General features: G+C 42.8%; 1 protein-coding gene across 1 annotated transcript in view; it reads right to left on the minus strand.

The window, feature by feature from the left end:
* Positions 1 to 21374, minus strand: part of LOC126547355 (RING finger and SPRY domain-containing protein 1-like) — a 79742-nt gene that overhangs the window by 10088 nt on the left and 48280 nt on the right. Inside the window, exons 13-14 of the mRNA XM_050195334.3 lie at positions 11495 to 11650; positions 8349 to 8453 (exon numbers count right to left, since the gene is read on the minus strand). Of these exons, the coding sequence (XP_050051291.1) occupies positions 8349 to 8453; positions 11495 to 11650 (261 nt within the window). The remainder of the gene's footprint in view (positions 1 to 8348; positions 8454 to 11494; positions 11651 to 21374) is intronic.

The following is a 21374-nucleotide window of genomic DNA, read 5'->3' on the forward strand; positions in this document are numbered from 1 at the left end:
AGGAGGTCAGATACTTCGGGCTATCACAACGTTGAATTTTGTGTGGTTTTGTCACGGAATTCTGTGCGGTTTTGTCACGGAATTCTGCGCATGGTTGGTGTGCTAGTGTGCGACTATATAACTAGCGATGCTTTCTGAAAAGAAAACAAACTGTTGGAAGTCAGCACTCTGTTCTCTCCTCTGTCCCCTCTGGTGTCCTTGTGCTGTTAACCGAACATTAAAGCATGTTTCACCAACGAGCCCAACACCCTTCTTTCTTATTTCTGAAAAAAAAAGTTAAGTATAAAGTTTGCATGGAGCCTGTTTAGTAAAAGATTGAGGCTTATTTACATTGATACATGCACATAATGACATTTGTAACTGGACGTTCCCAACTGGATAAGAAACGACTGCTTTCAGTTCTTTGGTGCACCACAACAATATGACAGTAATGAAACTAGAGAAGAGCACCTCGACAGATGCACGTACAGTACATTACAGAGTCGTGTGTTCGTTGAAGAAGTTGGATACTATAGTACCGCACATTGTTTTCAATCTTAAAGGAGTGCAAATATGGTGATATTGGTCAAATAATCAGCTGCCTTGCCTAAGTGAAGACAACAAATTTGTATATAGGTAGCCTAAAAGTGAGGCATTCTAAGATATTGAGTGACTAGAAATTATTTAGCTGCAGTTATTTGCCCTGTTTATTCGCTCAGAAACTGCTGCCTCTGAGCAACAACCACGGCTCTCCAACAGCTGAATCAGTCGGAACAGTCCACACTTGAATCAATCTGTCACCTTCGAGAGCCTAATATGCGTTGTTACCTCTTGTTTACAAGCAGAAATGAATACAGGAGAACCTCCTTGATATGTTCCTGTGAAGTATGTTTCCCGGCGCCAACGTTCTCAATCGAGAACACAAAAAATGACCCAATACAGTTATGCTTATTTTTTAGCGGTTTATACGTTTCCGGAAAACACAATTTTGAGGCACCAACATTCCGTACACCGCAAAACTGCGATCGCATGGTACGTATTCCGGCCATTAGATCCCATGTAAATGAGAAAATGCGCGATCGAGAATAGTATAGCTGCCTGCCGTGGCAGCTTCACTTTAATGCTTACCCGCACGTCTCACGTGAAAACGACGGCGCTCACAGTTTCTTATTCCGGTACCAGCAAATATCTGCACGGGTCATCGCGTGCCGCATTCACAGCTATCGCCGCCAAACCTATTGCGATAAGAATCTTCACTCATCCATTTTACAGTGCGTGGTGCGTAGTGCCACTGGTAGCATACTGCATGCTTTTAGTAGACAATAATCCAAACACGCAGCCTTTCCCTACTGCAGGCGGCACAATGTGGGCATCACGTTTCGCTTTGGCGGCATCCGGCGGCGTGGCCCACCAGCTCGATTTCGTTTCGGTTTCTCGTCACTCTCTTAAAACACCACACAATAGGAAAAGAACAAAGTGTGCCTCAGGCCGCCAGAGCACCACCAGCACGACGCGTGTCGACGCCACATCCTGCAACGATCCGCAGACTCAACAATGTCAAAATTTTTTAGTTACTTCGCATCATATGTTCTCCCGGTTAGTAAGTTTTTTCTCGCGGCTTTTTCCAAAACGTATGAACAAGGTTCTATTGTATATTCAACAATTTTGAAAGGTAAATCACTGAATTGAATAGCAAGGACTCTTCAATTTATACTTGAAATTTCAAATATTTGCGTACGCATAACAGCAACCTATCAGCATGCTTCAGAGCAGAAGGTATAAAGAATGTGGGAATAAATAAATTCAGGTGAGTAACACAAGCATACATCGACTGAGTGAGAATGGTGTTCCCTCACAAACATACTCCATTGGGGCACCAACGCTCATCCCGATCAAGTTTCCATTACACTTGGAGTACTGATACCCTGGTTGACTGGGCAAATTTAATGTCACTTTGAGCGAGTACATGGCACCTCACTGAATGTCACTTTGGTGGCACAGTACTACACTGCTAAAGGAAAGAATGGCGGTGGTGATTGGCAGGACAAAATGGATTGTTATTTTTATTGGTATTTTGAAAGGTGTCATTAATGTAATACATCACTACTTGTTGCTGCGCTAGTTGGTTCATACTTATTATGGTGTACTTTGAAATAATGTGACAAGGTGTCATTAATGCTTTATTTTATAATGAAAAACCCATATTCCAGGTGTTTTCAGATAATTAGCTTTCTGTGAAATAGTGAACGTGTTGATCATTTAAAGCCCAGGCAAGCAAGCAGCAACTAGAATGTGACATGCGACAAGGTGTGAGAGGCACTTAACTGAATGAATGAAAACACCTCTGAATGTATTGTGAAATGCCTATGTTCCGTTTTATAGCTTAGCATCATTGACCAGTCTGTGTTTTCAGCTGCATAGATGGTGTAGTGGATGTGGTTTGTGGCTATATTGTGTGCTCAGAGAAGGGGGCACTACATTTCAGCAAACAATAGCACAAGTCGGGAACATATGGTGCTCAAATAAACACTAGAAGTAAATACTGTAGAACCTATGAACACAGTAAAACTATTGTGAACCTAGGTCATGTATTACTTTTCTGTAACATACTAAGGCCAAAGGACAACTGCATGCTAGAATAATTAGACGTGCATGTTGACACAATAATGGCAGTCACTGATAGAGCAAACAGGAAGTTTGAAATGCTTCTTTCTGTCAATTAAAACAAACACAGTTGCAATAACATGCGACAAAATACCAAAGTCATCATTTTGCATATTACAGCAAACTGGAGCATTGCACAAGCTCAAGCTTACCCAAAAGCCCAAGCCAGGCTCGGGCTGGGCTTGGGTCTAGATGCTTTGGGCTCGTCAGGCTTGGGTTTCAGTTGGACCCATAATAGGCCTGGCTATAGTATTTGTAACTTTGTAAGACCGTGGACTGTAAAAATTGCCGTCCTTACAGAATTTGGAGTTAGTGGCATCTGTTGGCCTACGGGGAAGCAGGAGCGGGCAGGCCACGACACAGTAGTGATACACTCCACTGATTAGTGTGCGTCAACAGTTGCCCCCGGTACCTGGCAAAATGGTACCAGTGGCCACCCGTGCCTACTTACCCCCACTTTTTCATCTTCGCGACCCTGGGAAGCTCTGGTTATTAAGACCTCAGATTCTTTGAGGTGAGCTTTGTACTCAGATGAGAGACGGACGACCTAACATTCAAATGTTGGTTTTAAGATGGCGATGCATCATAAACTTGGGGGGGGGGGGGGGGGGGGGGTGAGGGCGGGGGGGAGACAAATTAAGAAATTAAATTCTAGGGTCTTGCATGCCAAAACCACGATGTGATTATGAGGCAAGCTGTAGTGGGGGCTCTGGATTAATTTTGACCTCCTGGGGTTCTTTAATGTGCACCAAAGTATAAGTAGATGAGCATGTTTTGCATTTCACCCACCACTGAAATGCAGACGACAAAGTAGAGAGATTTATCATGCTGTTATAGGCACCAAACTGAATACATAAGAAAAGGGGACGAATAATGGTGTTAGACACATATTTCCTAGACAGAATGGAGTTAAATTGCGATGGAACTGAAGAGATGGGACACATGATTGAATAGTGGAAACCTCACATAAAAAAATTTCCTAGATTGACAGTCTTTAGTTGCCTAAAGTATTCTTCATAACAGCAGCCACAAGCACAAGTAGTTAAAAAAATTTCTGTGCAAGCTGGTTACATTTTTCAAGATTGAACAATATTTTGGTTATGCACACAAAAATATTTAGACTTGGTGACAGTGAATAATCTGGTGCCTTGTATTGGCTTATCTTTGGATATTTTAATGCAAAAACAAATATGAAACACATTTAAAACACTTTCTTAAAGCAATAAAGTAATACAATAATACAGTAGCAAATAAATTCTGGAATATTTGTTCACAAATTATGCTGTGTGCTAAGACATAGTGCAACTCGCTACTTTTCCATTTAATTTCTTCATTCTTTGTCCAAGCGAAATGAATAATGTACCATAGTTCTTCACATAATTAGACTGAAATAAATGTATTCACACTTTCAAGTATTCTTAGATAAACACTCCAAATCAATGTGGATGCTGCAAAATCTTGCAATGTTGGTGAAGGGGATGTGAAAAATAAGAGAAAAAAGAAATCTCAACAAATTTTTTAACAAAGTTTTTACAGCCCTTGTGTTCATTGACTTGTATTCGTTCTTTCTGAAGCTATGCGAATTTGCTGGGAATTAGTGTGAACAAAGAACGGAAAAAAAAAGAAACTGCATTGTCTACACTGTACATGCACTGTGCTAAAAAGCTCACATGTTACAATAAAAGTAGACAGAACCTTAATTCACTCATATTACAAAACAAAAATACTTGAATTACTGACCACAAAGTTGACATTAGAACTAAGCTGAATAAAGCAATAAAATCTCGCGGTTTCATATGACAACACTGTCGCACATGAGTGTTACCTTTGCATGTACAATAGAACTAGAAGTGCTTCTAGTGGCAGCATATTGAAGAATCCAGAAAGCCTATAGACCAGCATATATAAATTTACATCCCCACCAATCTTATGTGAGGAAATAAATGTAATGCGCAAAATTCAACACAAGGACTCCTAAGCCAGTTCTCCTAAGTTCTCATGGTTTCAGGCGTGGTTTATCTTGCAATACACAGTTGGTAGAGTTTATTCATGATTTAGCCTTGGCAGTTGATAAGCAACAAGTTGTGGACTGTGTTTCTTAGATTTCAGTAAAGCGTTTGATGTAGTCGCACACAGTCTCCTACTCTCCAAATTAAAAGCTTATAACTTGGATGGTAAAATAATAGCCTGGATTGGTGAATATTTGTCATTGCGGAAACAGGCTGTGGTTCTGAACGGTATATCTTCGCAATATGCATCAGTTACGTCGGGAGCTCCCCAAGGCTCAGTGTTGGGGCCACTATTGTTTTTGCTGTATGTAATGATATTTCAGCTGGTATACAGTCTTCATTCAGGATGTTTGCCGTTGATTGTGTTGTTTATAGAGTCGTAGATGCCATTTCCGATTCACAAATCCTGCAAGTTGACCTAAACACTGTAGCAGACTGGTGTGCGCGTTGGGATATGTCATTAAATATAAATAAGACTGTTCACGTCACCTTCACAAGAAAACGAGCTAATCATCCGTATAGGTATAGAATTCATGATTCAACTCTAAAAATAAGCAAGGAATTTAAATATCTAGGCGTGTTTTTTACTTCTGATTTATGATGGCACAAGATGTTAACTATATTGGAAATAAGGCAGCATCAGTTTTGGGATTCTTGCGGCACAATTTTAGTCACTTACCGAGTAACTTAAAGACGCAGTTGTATTTCAGTCATGTACGTTCAATACTTGAATATGGATGTGTTTGTTGGGACCCACACACATCTGAGCTTATAAATAAATTAGAAAAAATCCAGAATAGGGCAGTTAGATTTGTTCTTAGTAACTATAGCCGGCAGCTTAGCATGACAGAAAGCAAACTTAAACTTAAATGGCAAGAGCTGAAGGATCGTAGAAGGCATAACAGATTAAAATTTTTCCATGATATTTATTATTCTAAAACAGGTATAAACCGCGAACAATATATCCAGGCACCACACGACATATCTAGGCGACTTGACCACTGTTTGAAGGTCAGGGAATTTTCTTGGGGTGACGTCTTCTGTTATTCCTTTTTTGTTAGAACTGTTCGAGATAGGAAAAGTTTGCAATCGAGCATTGTATACATAACAGAAAATGATGCTTTTTCCCACGCGTTGAAATAATTTGTTCATGTATTCATTCAAGTTTGTCACCTCCCTGCTGTAATGCCCTACAGGGCGATGCAGGTAATCAATAAATAAAAATAAATAAAGGACGTATTAAGAGACACGGACCAGCGCTGACTTTCAACTAACTTTATTCCTTGTCGCTTGTCAATATATGTGCTTAATCGCACATGTGTGAAAACATATGATCACACTGTCACAAACACAAATTATAGCAAGTCGCACAAAAAACTTTCTTCAACTGCGCGGCGATGGGTCCACTCATGACGGAGTAGTAGGCTCCTGTGTCCACTAAGGCAGTCGTCGTGGCCGTCGAGAAGCACATCAAGGTCGGTGGTTCTTTGTCGTGCGTTGCAGTTTGGTCTTGGCATTGGGTCACGGCTGCATCATGATGACCTGTGGCTGGAATGTCACGTCATCAACTCTTCTTTTCTTGGTGTATTTTTTGCTTCCAGGCTTTGTCGGGATGGCAGCGTCTCGTGGATATGTCGTCGAGATAGTCTTTTCGGCGTCTTCGGTGGTGGCGGAGGATCTTCGTCAGCTTGACAAACAGCAACTGCACCTCCATTGGTTGCTGCTTTTAGTTTTCCGGATACGGGCTGACGGACCAGCGCCGGGCTGGGCCAGTGTATGGTCAGCGCTGTGGCAACAGGTAGCTGCCTGGTGATGGTGAACGGGATGGTCGTCGAGGGCTCCACTGAGTGCGGTGATGTAGTCGGTGATATCACGTGGCCACTCACCAAGTTGTGGGCGCGGTGCGTTGACGACAAACCTTTGTAGCCCCATTTCGCGGTATGGGCACCAGCGGTAGATGTGGCCCGTTTCTCCGCAGTGTTTCTCCGTTTCTCCGAAGCATGCTTTTGGATGACAGTGACTCTTCTGAAATAAGGGATGCACCGAAGACAATCTTGCTTCAGTAGCACAAGTCGCCTACAAAAGCTTTGTAGGTAATACGGACAGTCTCACACTCACAAAGGAGCTACCGGAGGACAGTACCTTGCGTTTTCTGGACTTTCTCCTATTGTTCAAGAAAGAACATGTATGCTGGAGGTATGCACCCCGCTCAGCAAAAAGCCTCTTGCCTTTTTCCTCGACTCACTCAAGGTTAGTGAAGAGGGGAATTGCAAAAGTTGCCTTCCGTAATGCACTGCAAAGATCGTGCATACACGAGATTGATATGGCCTTTGAAGGCAAGGTACAGTGGCTTTTATGGGCTGGTTTTCCGAGCGTCCTCCTGGTACAGCTAGCGGAAGACATGTTGGCGGAAATGCACCAAAGAAAGAAGACACGCAAAACCAAGATCAATACTCCAAAAATGACTCATTCCCTATGTGCACGGGGTGTCCCATAGATTGAAGGAGGCCGGGGGAAGGGCGGGTGTTTCGGTTGTTTTTTCAGCCTCAGGAAAGCTGAATGCCTTATGCAGAAGGGTCAACCAAGACAACCCACACAAAAAAGGTTGCGACAAGAAGCATCAGGAGTGCCTCACCAGCTGCATCACAGGAGTTTTTATGAAATACTCTTGAAGCGCGGGCGCTCCTACGTAGGCCAAACGGGACACTGCCTCAATGATCGCCTCTGGAAGCACGCCAACAACATATAAAACAAAAATACAGCAGCAATCTTGCTCTGTATTGCAGGTTGTGTAAATGCATCCCCTATTTTAGAAGAGTCACTGTCATCCAAAAGCACGTTGACCAGTGCACACATGAAATTATCAAAGCATTTGCGGTCATCCAACGTGGTCCTTCATGCATCAGTTCACCATCCATTGAGTTATTAGACAAGAAAATCGCGTATCTGTGAACTTTACCGATCTCTGCCTACCTACCATCTCAAGTCGTTCTTTTCAAGTTTTCACACCATTTATGCTTTTACTATTACTTCTCTGCCTATATATTCTGCGCTCGCGCAATAAACATACTTGTTGGAAGACAGCGCCTGTGTCGTGTGCCTTATTTCTGTGTCCCGTTATTCGCGCTGTTTGCTAAAGAATGTGTTTGTACCAATAAGCCCGGCTATCCACTATTCTGAAGTTCTTCTGTTACTTCAGCCTTACTGGGCCAAGTAAAAATGCTTCCAATTATTACATATTTAAAGTGAATTTGCTCCTATTATGACTTTAGTACACAGATAAATTGAAAAGGTCAAGGTATATAAAATCAAATTAACAGCTGTGAAATATGATACTGCATCCAAGTGACTATATGTGCTTTCCAGCAAGACAAAGTCCCTTGTGTAAACACAATATGACGCGACTTGATGATTTTTGTTTCATTTTCAAATGAAATTAAAATTGAAACTGTTGTGTAGGCTCAGTGCAAACTACTAATGTTTTGCCTAAAAGAAGCAAGACATATTAAGGATTGCTATGGTTTGGTGGAATAAGCATGGCAATTGCCACACTACATTAGTACTGAACAGAAAGACAAATAACTCTAGTGCCAAGGTCAAACAACCTACTACAAAAGTTAAACCCTGGCAAATACCTATGGGCCTCTGTGCTACAACAGCTGCACAATGTAAGCAATAACAAAGTTGCAAACTAACTTGTGTTGGCAAGGCTCCAGCCGGACAGCAGCACTGCGGTCAAAGCACAGGGTGCAAGAATCTTCACGAACACTACTGTGCCTTAGCTTCTCCATACGAATGTGCCTGGTAAAGAAATAAGGGCATTTAGTCAACTAGACCCTACAGCCAATGCAGTGACAAAGTGTGACACTATACAGCCAGAAAGGAACTTTAAGCATAAAACTCAAATGCACTAACCTGCCATACCTAATAAATCACTACGGCTACACTCAATATGTGCCTCTTGGCATGAAAGGGTGTTAGCAGATACTCAGACTTTGTCTGGTTACTTACTTTCGTGTCAACCATACTAACAACAACTTTAGAGTTATTTCATTATAGCTATAAGACATTATGCTGAATAAAAAAAACTATGTGTTTTTTTATTCTTTGAGATCGGAAAATCAGAATTCCGTACTGGTGATGAATGTACCGCCTTGGCACACAGATAAAGAGACCTGAATAAAAACATGATAACTACTTAACTTTTAGAGAACTCACCATGCTATCAGTACCACAGTGTCTCTCTTGTCTTTACTAAATTATCACTTGAAAATTTATTACCTATCAATATCTCAAAGGCCACATGACTCGGGCTTTACATGAAGGGGATTTTCGATAAAGCACAGTCACCCTTATAAGTGAAAGATTTATCTTGAACTACATCATTATAGTTCTCTTCTGCATTTACCTGGCTATACACAGTAATCACACAGTAATCATATGCAGCCACTACTGTGCATGCTATCGCTATAAAGGGATTCCAGACACCTACCTCATTTTCACATATAATGTGCATGCAAATATAGGCCAAAAGAATGCACCATCTTAAAGAACCATCAATCTGAGCTTGTGCTCGCAAAGTTACGCTCAACCACAACTCTTCTATGTATAAAATAATCAAATAAAATTTAAGTCGTAGCAGCTTACAAAGTCACTGGTTTAGTCATGCTTTCGTTCCTGCCATTTGATGCATTTGTGCCAGCTACCACTACAAGTTGACAAGAGAGAATCTTGCCTTCTATTTGAAATACCATGCGCCACTTTCACATTATAACAAAGAACAGCAAAAGATAAATTATTCTATGCCATCTCGGCATCCATGGACAGCATTTAAGTGTGCTTTTCTTGTGTTGAAATAGCCACTTGTTTTCACATAAAGCTTGAGGATTCCATATCACAATGACAGATTTTATTTCTACTCTTGATTGTGTACAGAATATATTCTCATATTTATGTTCATCATATCTCCGACATTAGAGAAACAAAATAAACACACACACACACACGTATAAAGAAAGAAAGGGCATGAAATACAATAACATAACTACAAAATATTGTAGACAAATTCTAGTTGCTTAACTACAAGCTAGAGTAATTAAAGAACATACTAAAATATTACATGATAATTACTGTAAAAGATTGTGGAAAAAAGAGCTAAAGAATAGTCCTCATTTCACTATATGCATCCCCCCACTCCTACAAAAAGAGAAAGAGAGAGAAGCTATATCAGAACGAAAGACAATTTACGAAAGGAAAAATCAATTGCTGCTTCAGGTGCTGTAATTTTAGCATTTCTTAGTAAGCTAAATATGTTCCACAGTTTTATCTATTTTTAACACAAGCACTTTTCTGCTCATGTTTATATCTAATTACATCTCTCTGCGTGCTGAGCATTCCACTAAAGGCATATTTTTATTGCTGCCAAAGAAAACAATTTTTTTTTTATGAACTGAACTTCAACTGAACTTCGTTCCACTGAGTCATTTTGTTACAAGTGACACACAGCCACATTCACTGACACTGTTCTATGGAGAGACATATTTCGTTTGTGTTTCTAGTGCCTAGATAAAAAATTCTGAGGATGCTTAAGCTTCACCTTTAAGAGTGGAACTCGATAACATTCAAAGATCCCTGACTGCTTCTCATGCTTCCCAGCAACTGCAGCTTATGTAACCTTAATGTTTATTAGGAAATGCTACACAAAGGCGAGCTTTCTGGTAGAAATGTGGCCTCTTGCGTGGGCCGATCCTGAAGGAAGTGCACAGCCGTCCCAAAAAAATTACATAATTTTCAGGTTTATGTTATTGTTTCGCACTACTATATTAATAAACATAAAAGGCACATGCTGTCAGTGTTTTGTTTCATGACATTTGTTTGTGGGCTGTCATTCTCAAAATTTTGAGGAATAACTTCAAGACAAGGTATGAGCAACTTTAGTGATAGAAAGGTGAGGCAATATAACCCACATATACCGCATGTCATATCGCAAGGCGTGGCATATACATATACCTAACTATACATGGGAATTTTTGCTCATGGGGACACCAGCGCCAGATGCCAACGCCGTATTTTCTGTGACACAGGCCCTTAGTGCTGTCGCGTTAATATATTTGACATTTACAATCAAGGGCACCAGCAGTGGAAGCAGTTATCTGTCACTGCAAAGAAGAGGGTTCGTTTTCGATCACAATTTGATTTAGGTGCACCATTTTCATTCTACCAACCGCCATCACACTTGCCATCACATTGACGTAAGTGACGGCTACCCAACAGATGAGTGTTTCTTCCAGCACTGTGCAAACACTGCAGGGAGCTGTCCTCCCTTTTCTGCTGGCATGTCGTACTGCAGTGCTTCGAACACTCTTCTGTATGTTTCACTGTTGGGATGTCCCATTCATGGCCGCTGTTCTGTCGTTGACACTGGTGTGATCAGATTGTGTCACATTCAAACCACCCTTAGTAAACGACGTCCTGCTCGAAGGTGTCACTTACGGTCTCCCTTGCTTTATCAATGGCTTGCCTCCCCTTGGAGAGGCTGAGTGTGTGCATGCAGTGGCATGTCAGCTTAGTACACAGCTTAGTACAAGAGCAGAGGCAGCTCTTTATAGGACTCGGTGTGCTCAAATGCACAGTGCTTGCTGGTGCATGAGTAGCAGAACGCAGATAGAAGACCACAACAACTACTTATCTCAAGTGCAATTTCAACCATTGTTTTTCACAGAGCTAAAGCCTCAACAGTGCATAACAATTGAGCATACTTCAAGGTCTCTGGATATGACATTGCGATCAAAAGTTCCAGAGTCATATTTCACATATTCTGGCAAATACACTGTGGGCCTCACCTTGGCAGAATAATTTTGTCCTCCTCGGACAGATGGGCAAAAGAATTAAAGCAAGAGAACTGAACTCCACTAGGTGGAAACTTGAACGGTGAGCGGCCAAAGTTGAACTCGCACTGCTGAAATGTCATGAAACTGGCAGCAGCGAAGAAGCCAGACCTGAAAAATAATAGCAAGCAAACAAACAAACAAACAAATGAGCAAGCAAGTAGAGACAATTGCTTTGTCGATCAGTTAAAGATACTTTTCAGGAATAAAATGAGTACAATCCTATTCAGGCACCTATTAATTCTGTCTGTTCATACTGTTACAAAGAGTTGCGAAGAAATGGTTTTATTTACAGGAGATGGACGATGATCGTAGCATGATCGTAGCGCAGTACGCCTTCTCAAACTCCTCGTTCTCTTTGTCTTCTCTTCTTTCTTCTTGTACCGGCCTTTTGTATCCGTTACATTTCCCCACAAGCAGACGAAGCCCATGGGGCGAGTCAGGATGGACAAGCAGGGTATAAAGGCTTCAGGCGAGCAATATGCGTCGGCTGAGTTCTGCTTGATCGCCGACCATTGCACAGGAGGCGAGCTATGACGTAAGTGAGTTTGGTCAGGCGGTTCACAACTACAAATGGGCCTGAATATTGTGACAAGAACTTTTGGCACAATCCACGCTTGCGTTGCGGTGTCCAAAGAAGGACCAAATCACCTTTTTCGAATGATACTTGTACGTGACGATCGTCGTATTGCTCTTTCAAACGACTTTGCGAGGCCAGAGTACGAAGATGAGCTATTCGACGGGCTTCTTCAGCGAGACACGAAGTCTTCGATACAGAATCGTCATTGTGCAGAATGAAGGGTAAGAAACTGCCCAAAGGGCTTCGCGGTAACCTTCCATACAGGAGATAAAATGGGCTATAGTTCGTGGTTTTGTGTTTCGCCGTGTTGTATGCATAAGTGATGAAAGGCAGCAGATCGTCCCAGTTCTTATGATTGGAGGAGACGTACATGGCAAACATGTTGGTCAGCGTTCTGCTTGTCCTTTCAACGAGGCCATTGCTCTGTGGATGATACGGCGTGGAATGACGGAACTGTGAAGTGCACAAACGAAGTAACTCTTCAACGGCAGCAGCAGTCAACTGGCGACCATGGTCGCTGATGATGACACGTGGTGGGCCATGACGAAGGACCACGGAACGCAGCAGGAAGACCGCCACGCAAGCAACAGTGGAAGACGGTATGGCTGCAGTTTCTGCATACTGTGCAAGATGGTTTACGCAGACAATTATCCAACGGTTCTTGTTAGATAACGGGAATGGACCCAAAATGTCAATGCCTACTTGGTCGAACGGTGTACTGGGCGGTGTCAATGGCCAAAGGGGACCCGGGGCTGCGGTGGTCGGTCGCTAGTGACGTTGGCACATTTCACAACTGGTGACATAGCGCTTGATTGTTTCGTACATCTTGGGCCAGTAAAAGCGCTCCTGCGTGCGGTGTAGCGTTTGTATGAAGCCAAAATGGCCGGATGTCACATCGTCATGCATGGCGCGTAGAACGTCGGAGTGGAGACTCTTGGGGACAGCAAGCAGAAAACGCGCTCCATGCCCGGAGTAATTAATTTTGTAGAGCAACTTATTAGGGACAGTAAAGCGACCGCTGCCTTGAGAAGTACGGGCGGCGCCAAAAAGCGGATCGAGGGTAAGATCATTCCGTTGTTCTCGCTGAAAGTCTGCCGCGTCAGGGAACGTAGAAGTAACAGCAGCGAGACAGTCGTCAAAATTCTCAGCATCGCAGTCGGTAGTCGCAAGAGGAATCCGAGAGAGGCAATCTGTGTCAGCATGACGACGGCCACTCTTGTACGATACCACAAAGTCGTATTCCTGGAGGTGCAGCATCCAACGTGCGAGGCGACCAGAGGGATCACGCAAACCGGCCAGCCAGCATAAAGTATGATGGTCGCTGATGATCTTTAATCGTCTACCGTAAAGATAACACCAAAACTTCTGTATGGCAAAAACAGCTGCCAGGCATTCCTGTTCCGTAACCATATAATTGCGTTCAGATTTGCTCAGGCAACGGCTGGCATATGCGACATGTTCTGCGCCACTGTGATGTTGTACAAGCACCGCTCCTATCCTGATTCCACTAGCATCAGTGTGAACTTCAGTCGGGCATGATGGATCGAAGTGACGCAAGAGGGATGCTGACGTTAGTATAAACTTCAGTTGAGAGAATGATGCGTCACACTCTGGTGTCCAATTGAAGGATGCATTTTGTTGCAAAATACTTGTCAACAGGTAAACGATGTCGGCGAACCGGGGAACAAAATGATGAAAATACGAACATAGGCCAATGAATGAGCGAACTTCTCGTGCCGAGTGCGGTGGCTTGAAGGAGCTCACCACTTCAATCTTGTGAGGATCGGGTCTGACGCCATTCTTGTCGACTAAGTGTCCCAGGAGCAGTTTTTTGCCGCAATTGAACACACACAAAAGGAAAACACATAAAGACAACATGGGCAGCTATTCTATACGAAGCCAACCGTTAAGCAAACGTATTTGTCTCCAAAGTTCAGAACGTAGTATTTTGCACAGGCGGTTACTGTGTGGACGGTGCAACATGACCAAAAAGGGCACTCACTTCACAGGGTGTCAGTCAGTCTTTATGTGTTTTCCTTTTGTGTGTGTTCAACTGTGGCAAAAAACATGTCTTTTAGCAAGCACCAACTAGGCCAACAAGCAGTTCCAGGACCAGTGTTTGACGTTCGCCAAACCGACATTTTTTTTAGTTTAGAACCAGTCCAGCTTTCTCGATGCAGTCGAGAACAAGGCTGATGCGTTCGTTATGTTCTTCAAACGTGCGGCCAAAGGTTACAACACCATCGAGGTAACACATGCATATCTCCCACTTTAGACCACGTAGTACTGTGTCCATGAATCTTTCGAAGGTGACAGGAGCATTGCAAAGGCCAAAAGGCATAACATTAAATTCGAATAGGCCATCTGGAGTCACGAAAGCGATCTTTTCCTTGTCGGCAGGGTCGATAGATGTTTGCCAATACCCCGATCGCAAATCAAGTGTTGAGAAGTAAGAAGCAGCGTGTAAGCAATCAATGACGTCATCGATTCGCGGTAGTGGATAGACATCCTTCTTCGTCACTATGTTTAGATATCTGTAATCCACGCAGAATCTCTAGGAGCCATCTTTTTTTCGGACCAGGATTACTGGGGCTGCCCATGGACTAGACGAGTCTTGAACGACACCTCTGTTCATCATCTCCTTGACTTGCTCTGCAATAACTTTGTGTTTGGAGGATGACACTCGGTAGGGCTTCTGGTGGATGGGGTGTGCTGAGCCAGTATCAATTCTGTGACGAGCGCGGGACGACGGTAAATGAAGGGGTGCATCTCCATGCGTGAAGTTGAATGCAGCCTCATGCCTGGCAAGGACCTGTACCAGTGCTTGCCGTTCCGATGTATGGAAAGCCTCGCTGATCATGCCAAGCATCAGCTCTTCAGAATGGCGATTATCGCAAGGACAGCAAGCTGTAGAGACGTCCGCAATTAGTGCCGCTATTGAGCTACATGCGGCTTCATCGAATAGAACGATTTTCATACCACGAGAAAGGATAACCGCCGTGGCGGAACAGTTCAGCGCCCACAATGTGACGACTCCTTTCGTCATGCACACGACAGAGCAGGGCACAAGAATATTTTTTTTTTGACAGTTTATGCGAAGAGGCCTGACTACAAGGTCAACACAATCAGCGTCAACAGTAGTTGCAGAAACAAGAACGGGCGCCAGGCACCACGATGGTGCAATCACTTCATCAACAACACTGAGTGTGTCTGTGTCCCTGTCTTCACCACGCGAGCTTTGTTCGTAATGTGCCGATATAAATAACCTGTTCAATGATATTTCGCCACAACCACAGTCCACGGAAGCGCCTCACTGTTGAATAATATAGATACCAAGAATAACATTGTGCAAACAACGAGAAAGAACAAGGAATTCCGACACAAACACTTTCCCAGCCAACAAAACACTCGCAGCACAAACACCAAGGGGATGAAGCCACTCGCCGCCTACTCCATGAAAGGTAGTATCGTCGTTTCAAGAAAACATAACTTTGTAGCCTAGACGGTTTTTGAAAGCGAGGCTCATCACAGACACAGTTGCCCCAGTATCAACTAACGCACTGGTTGGTATTCCATCAGTCAACACATTCACTTTGTTTTTGAGCATCACAACAGGCAGAGGTATTTCTTGCAAAGACCGTCCGGCGACCTCACCTCCACTGGCCGCAGATGCTAGTTTCCCGGCGGCGGTGAGGAAGAACGGCGCCAAAGGGACGGAGAGTGACGGGGATGGTTATTTCGTGGCGTCAAACTCCGCTCTGATGCTGGCGAATCGCTGCGTCTGGTCTCGTGTGAGAAGTGCTCCATTGGAAGCAAATTGGTCGTCTGCAAGTCACATGCAGTACGAGTTCTGGGTGGTGGCCTTGGCGACGATTGACGGCCTTGGCGACAATACCAAGCTATATGGCATGTGGAACCGCAGTTGTAGCACACGGGAGGGTCACGGTTCACAGCATCTTCCTCAAAATGAATGCTAGGCTGCTGCGGGGGGCGAGAAAGTTCGTTGTCATGTGGATAACGTGTCTCTGCTGCTCGCTGAAATCTGTTATATCGGTCATAAGTCATGCTGTGGTAGTAGGGTCGGTGCTGTTCTTGTCACGGCCTGACAGAAGTCGCAGGGCCTCGGGGGTAAAAACGCGGCTGTTCTCGTTGTGGCTGAGCGTCATAAGTAGGGCCTCTGTCGTAGAGATGTGGCTGCTGTCGGGGCGCGAGTTCCTAATCCTCAATGCCCCTCACCGCAGAATATGGAGTCAAGGATGCCATGTTTGGCTCGAAATCTGGTGGTAGGCGGAGGCTATGGGTGTCTGTGCCTGGGTGTGTCACTTGCGCGTGCAGGCTGAGCTCTTCCCGAACTATTTGTCGGATCGTTGATGCAAGATCGAGGGGCTGGTTGCTGTCTACGCTTGCAACTGTTGTCACACTGGCTAGCCTGCCAAGTTTTAGCGTGATGCGCCTCATCTTCAGTTGCTCGAGAGTGTGACAGTGCCAAATGATGTTGGCAACGGAAGCCAGGTTGTCTTTTGCGATGAGGAAACTGTAAACATTTTCGGCAATTCCTTTTAGGATGTGCCCGACTTTGTCTTCTTCAGACATTCCAGAGTCCACCATCCAACACAGTTTTATTACTGCCTCAATGTAGGTCGTGGAGGTTTCACCTGGCACTTGCGCGCGTTGCAGTAGCGTCTGTTCTGCCCTTTTCTTTTTCATCGCAGAGTCGCCGAATCGCTCTTTCATTTCCGAAACAATTCTTCCCCATGTTGTGAACGTTTACTCGTGATTGTCAAACCACACCAACGCAGTATCTTTTAGAAAGAACACGACATTCGAAAGCTGAGAAGCGCTGTTCTACTTGTTGGCGGCACTCATCCGGTGATAATGGAGGAGCCATTCCTCGACGTCTTATTCCAATCTTTCGGCGAAGGGACGCGCATCTCTCAGTTGTAGAACTGAACTGGTCGGCGCAGCAGTTGGAATTGGTCGTTGTTCGTCTGCATCGTGGGACATATTCAACTCCGGTGGATTTGGTGGGAGTCCAGCAAGGCGATGTCTCCGTCGAAGAACTTGTGGTTCAGCCTCCGTCTTCGGGTGTCGATTACCCCGCACCTTCCACCACAACTGTTACGAAGAGCTGTGAAGAAATGCTTTTATTGACAGGAGATGGACGATGATCGTAACGCAGTCCGGCCTCTCAAACTCCTTGTTCTCTTCGTCTTCTTTCTTCCTGTACCTGCCTTTCGTATCCGTTACAATATTTTGGTTTAACCACATTTCTTTCATTTCCAGGATCACTGAATTGAACTGAAGCTTATTTGTCCTGCTTGCTTACAGGAACGGGAGCAGAGGCTAAAGGCTATATAGCCTGACAAAAGACATCAGCTCCTATTACAGTCTGACATGCAAGCTGATGAACACAATGATTAAAAGAGACAACAAAAGAACAGATAACAAATTTAGAATGTTTTAACTTCATTTTGCCTAGAAATACGCTTTCATGTCCAAACTAAGATATTTCATGTATGGGAACAAAATCAACTGGCATATTAAGTGCAGTGTACTTGGGAAACATCCAGCTATTTCAGAAATTTGCCTGATATAAATCATTTCTGTAAAGAACTATTAATAATGGACTTTTCATTACAGCATCCTAACTATCATATGCTGCCACTCAGCATTTATAGATTACTTGTGCCAATCACTTAAGTGCCACGCTATGAATAATTCCTTTTCCCTGCTTTCTGGGACTGCCAGGCAAGATCTGTAGGGTGTGCTTTCATGCAGCAGACAATGTAGAGGGGCCACATGAGACATTGCCTGCCACATGTAACCACTCTTTGCTGTATCATAACGAGCAAGAAGATGTTTAACCAGCAGCCTCTGATCAAAAAGAGGCCACGCCACATGTGACATACATACTGGCAGGCATGGCAGGTAATGCAAAGAAGTAATATTTTTGCAGGGCTTCTAGCCATACTATGAAACCTGACAGTAATTTAGTAGCAGTGCCATCACTTTCAGGTGATGAAGTGAGGGCAAAGCAAGAAGCAGCATTGACAAAAACATGAAGAGGGTGCCAAGCAAGGCAGAGCAGGCAGGGTGTCAGAGGAGGTGAACGAGGGCCCTTCATACCCTCTTTTACTTTTTTGTGGTTATGCCTTAAACACAGAAGCAGATAAAAGCAAGTAGTCACTATACTTGTCAACACAATCTGTCATTTCTTTCATTAAATAATTACTACTATGTTTCCCTAACTCTGCAATGTCGTATCCATGCAAAAAACAAGTAATCAGCTATTTAGGTAAAGAAACCCTACTTTTCTTTCCCCTTATAAAATGTACAAACTACTGATTTGCGACGTTAAGAGTTTTGAGCATAGCCTTTCTTGAGCTTCCTCGTGGCAACGGATGCAATTAAAGCTCAGATGCCAGTTATGACAGGCTTCTGAAAAGACGAAATGCTTGTGCAAACGTAATCTAAGACAGACAAAAGAAAACTGGATGATAAGAACTCGTAATCAATTTAGTAGTGGAGGACAAGGCTTGTTCCCATGACATATCTACATCATGGCAAGAATAGTAATCTTTGGCAGAACCCGCCGTGGTTGCTTAGTCGCTCTGTCATTGTGCTGCTAAGCATGAGGTCGCAAAATTAAATCCTGGCTGCCACGGCCATATTTCGATGGGGCGAAATGCAAGAACGCTCGTGTGCCACATATTGGGTACATATTAAAGAATCCCAGGTGGTCAAAAGTAATCCGGAGTCTCCCGCTACTATGTGTCTCACAATTGTATTGTGGTTTTGGCATGTGAAACCCCAGAATTTCATTTTTAAAATCGTTGGCAGGATTTATGTTGCCCGTGCATGCCAATGGGATGAGAAATCTGAAGAGAATTACAATTTGTGCTCTCTGGTGTGGAGCAGAGCAGGACGAGGCGAGAAAAGTGTTTGGAATAAGTGTGAAGAGTAGTGCTGGTGCAAGAAAGATACGCAAGCTTTCAGAAATGATGCAAGCCCACTGCCTTGATAACAAGCTGAGGTGTTTGCATGTGTACGCACACATTCACCCCCACACACACACACACACACTTCGTTTGGTATTAAACTTGCCTAGAACACATAGAAAGATAACCATTTGGTTCTGCATTCAGATATCACATGGGTTCACCCACAGCCCCTGCAAGAACATTTCCTTCTGAGAAGCACCAAGCAAAATGCATAGCAGTGTCACTTTCTGGCTTGGCCCATTGTTGATGCTAATGCTGGGTGTGTTCTGTTCATGTGTGCAAAGGCATTTTGAAACATATAAAGTGGGAAGGGTAGGAAGCTTTTGTAATCTGACAGTGACAGCTGAGTCTAGCAGTGCCTGATAAACTTTCAGCCAAACATTAATAACACACATAAATATATTTTTTCATTTTTGGATGGCGGGTTATAAAGAAAATGTTTAAGATTACCTGCACTGTTAAACTATATGAAGTGAATAGACAAAATAAAGTATAGGGGAAAATAAACATTTCTTTAAAAATTGAAATACTGTAGTTATTATGAATGAGGGCTAAATTTACATTGAACTAAGCTTCATATTCTTCATAAATAAAAATAAAAATATAGAAGTAGACTAAAAGACAGCTTGTCACAAGTGAGAGACAGACCCACAATCTCTGCATAACATGGAGTTTATAACTTCCCTTTACTTTCGATTATTAAGAATATGAAGCTCATCACAGATTTTACCCTCATTCATAATAATTTCTATATATTTCAACAAAAAAAGAAAGAGTTCTTTTCCCCTATGCTTTTCTAGGCTTCACTGTCTATTCGCTTCATATGGCTGTTATTAAAGCACGAGTTCCCCGGTTCCCATTATTCTCGCTCATCGCACTGCTAAAAGCGTATGAAAAAAAGTTCTGAACTCAACAAGCGGTTGACTACAAGTATGATTTTGTTCAACCAACCTTGAGCTGTAGGTGCACCATATGAAAACAGGCAAAAAATACTTGAATTATGGGGTTTTACGTGCCAAAACCACTTTCTGATTATGAGGCACGCCGTAGTGGAGGACTCCGGAAATTTCGATTACCTGGGGTTCTTTAACGTGCACATAAATCTAAGTACACGGGTGTTTTCGCACTTTGCCCCCATCAAAATGCGGCCGCCATGGCCGGGATTCGATCCCGGGACCAGGCTAAAAATACTTGAGAACTGTGTAATGGTAATTGTCAGAGAGAAACAAATGGTGGTAAATGATAAGGATGATAAGGGGGCATTTGCCCACCTCTGACAAAAACATTTTTTCAATACGACCACCTTTCAAAATTACTACATCACCCTTAGAAGCATTTAGGTTAGTGTAAAATGCTAAAAGAAGATTTCATGCTGTATCAACAGCTAGGCCACTTTCATATCAATCACAGGAGCATGGGAAACATGTCCGAAAATAGTATACAAATGGAGATGAAAAATGAATGGAAACATCAGGCAAATATTTCTGCAACCGTAGCATCTGTAACATATACTTGTGATCAAAACACAAAACTACCTAAATAATTTTGTACAACTTGCCTACATTATCTCTGAAACAAAAATTTTCAATCTCAATCAATCTTTATTAATGGTAAAAGTAAGAGTATACAATACAGGTAAATATACAGAAGGATGTCCCAAGGTTACAACCTGCAGGCGGGACCTCCTATGTTAATACATTAGAAAAGTGATAAAGCAACCATACAATAATAAAAACACTTTAGGAATGTTACTCTTTACAAGACAGCGTCAAATATTTAAGTGATTACACAGAAAATCATTATGAAACACACAGTTAACTAAGTTAAACGCAAGTTACACACTGAATAAAAAAATTTTTAGCTTCTCCCTAAATAGATAAATAGACATTATTTCTTTCAGTTCAGATGTGAGTGAATTCCATAAAGAAATAGATCAGAAAACAATGCTAATTTTTCCATAATTGGCACGTATTTTAGGCACCAGAAGGTTATTATGGACCGTAAATCTAGTTCTATTAGGATTAGATAACATGAAGGGAGGAAATGTCAAATTACAGTCAAAAGCCAGCTAGAGTCCCGTGTTGCAAATTAACACTAGACTGTTTTGCAGTAGAGATTACTTTGGCTTTCCTGGCCAGCAGGTGTTTATTAAACAACACAAAAATTATTCTATGTATTTCGAAGTGTATCATAATGCTGAATCTTCGTGTTGGTTTTTACTCTGCCCAATCATTTACTGTTATAGTTATTTATT

Source organism: Dermacentor andersoni, chromosome 1 (assembly GCF_023375885.2).
Source record: "Dermacentor andersoni chromosome 1, qqDerAnde1_hic_scaffold, whole genome shotgun sequence".
Lineage (NCBI taxonomy): Eukaryota > Metazoa > Arthropoda > Arachnida > Ixodida > Ixodidae > Dermacentor > Dermacentor andersoni.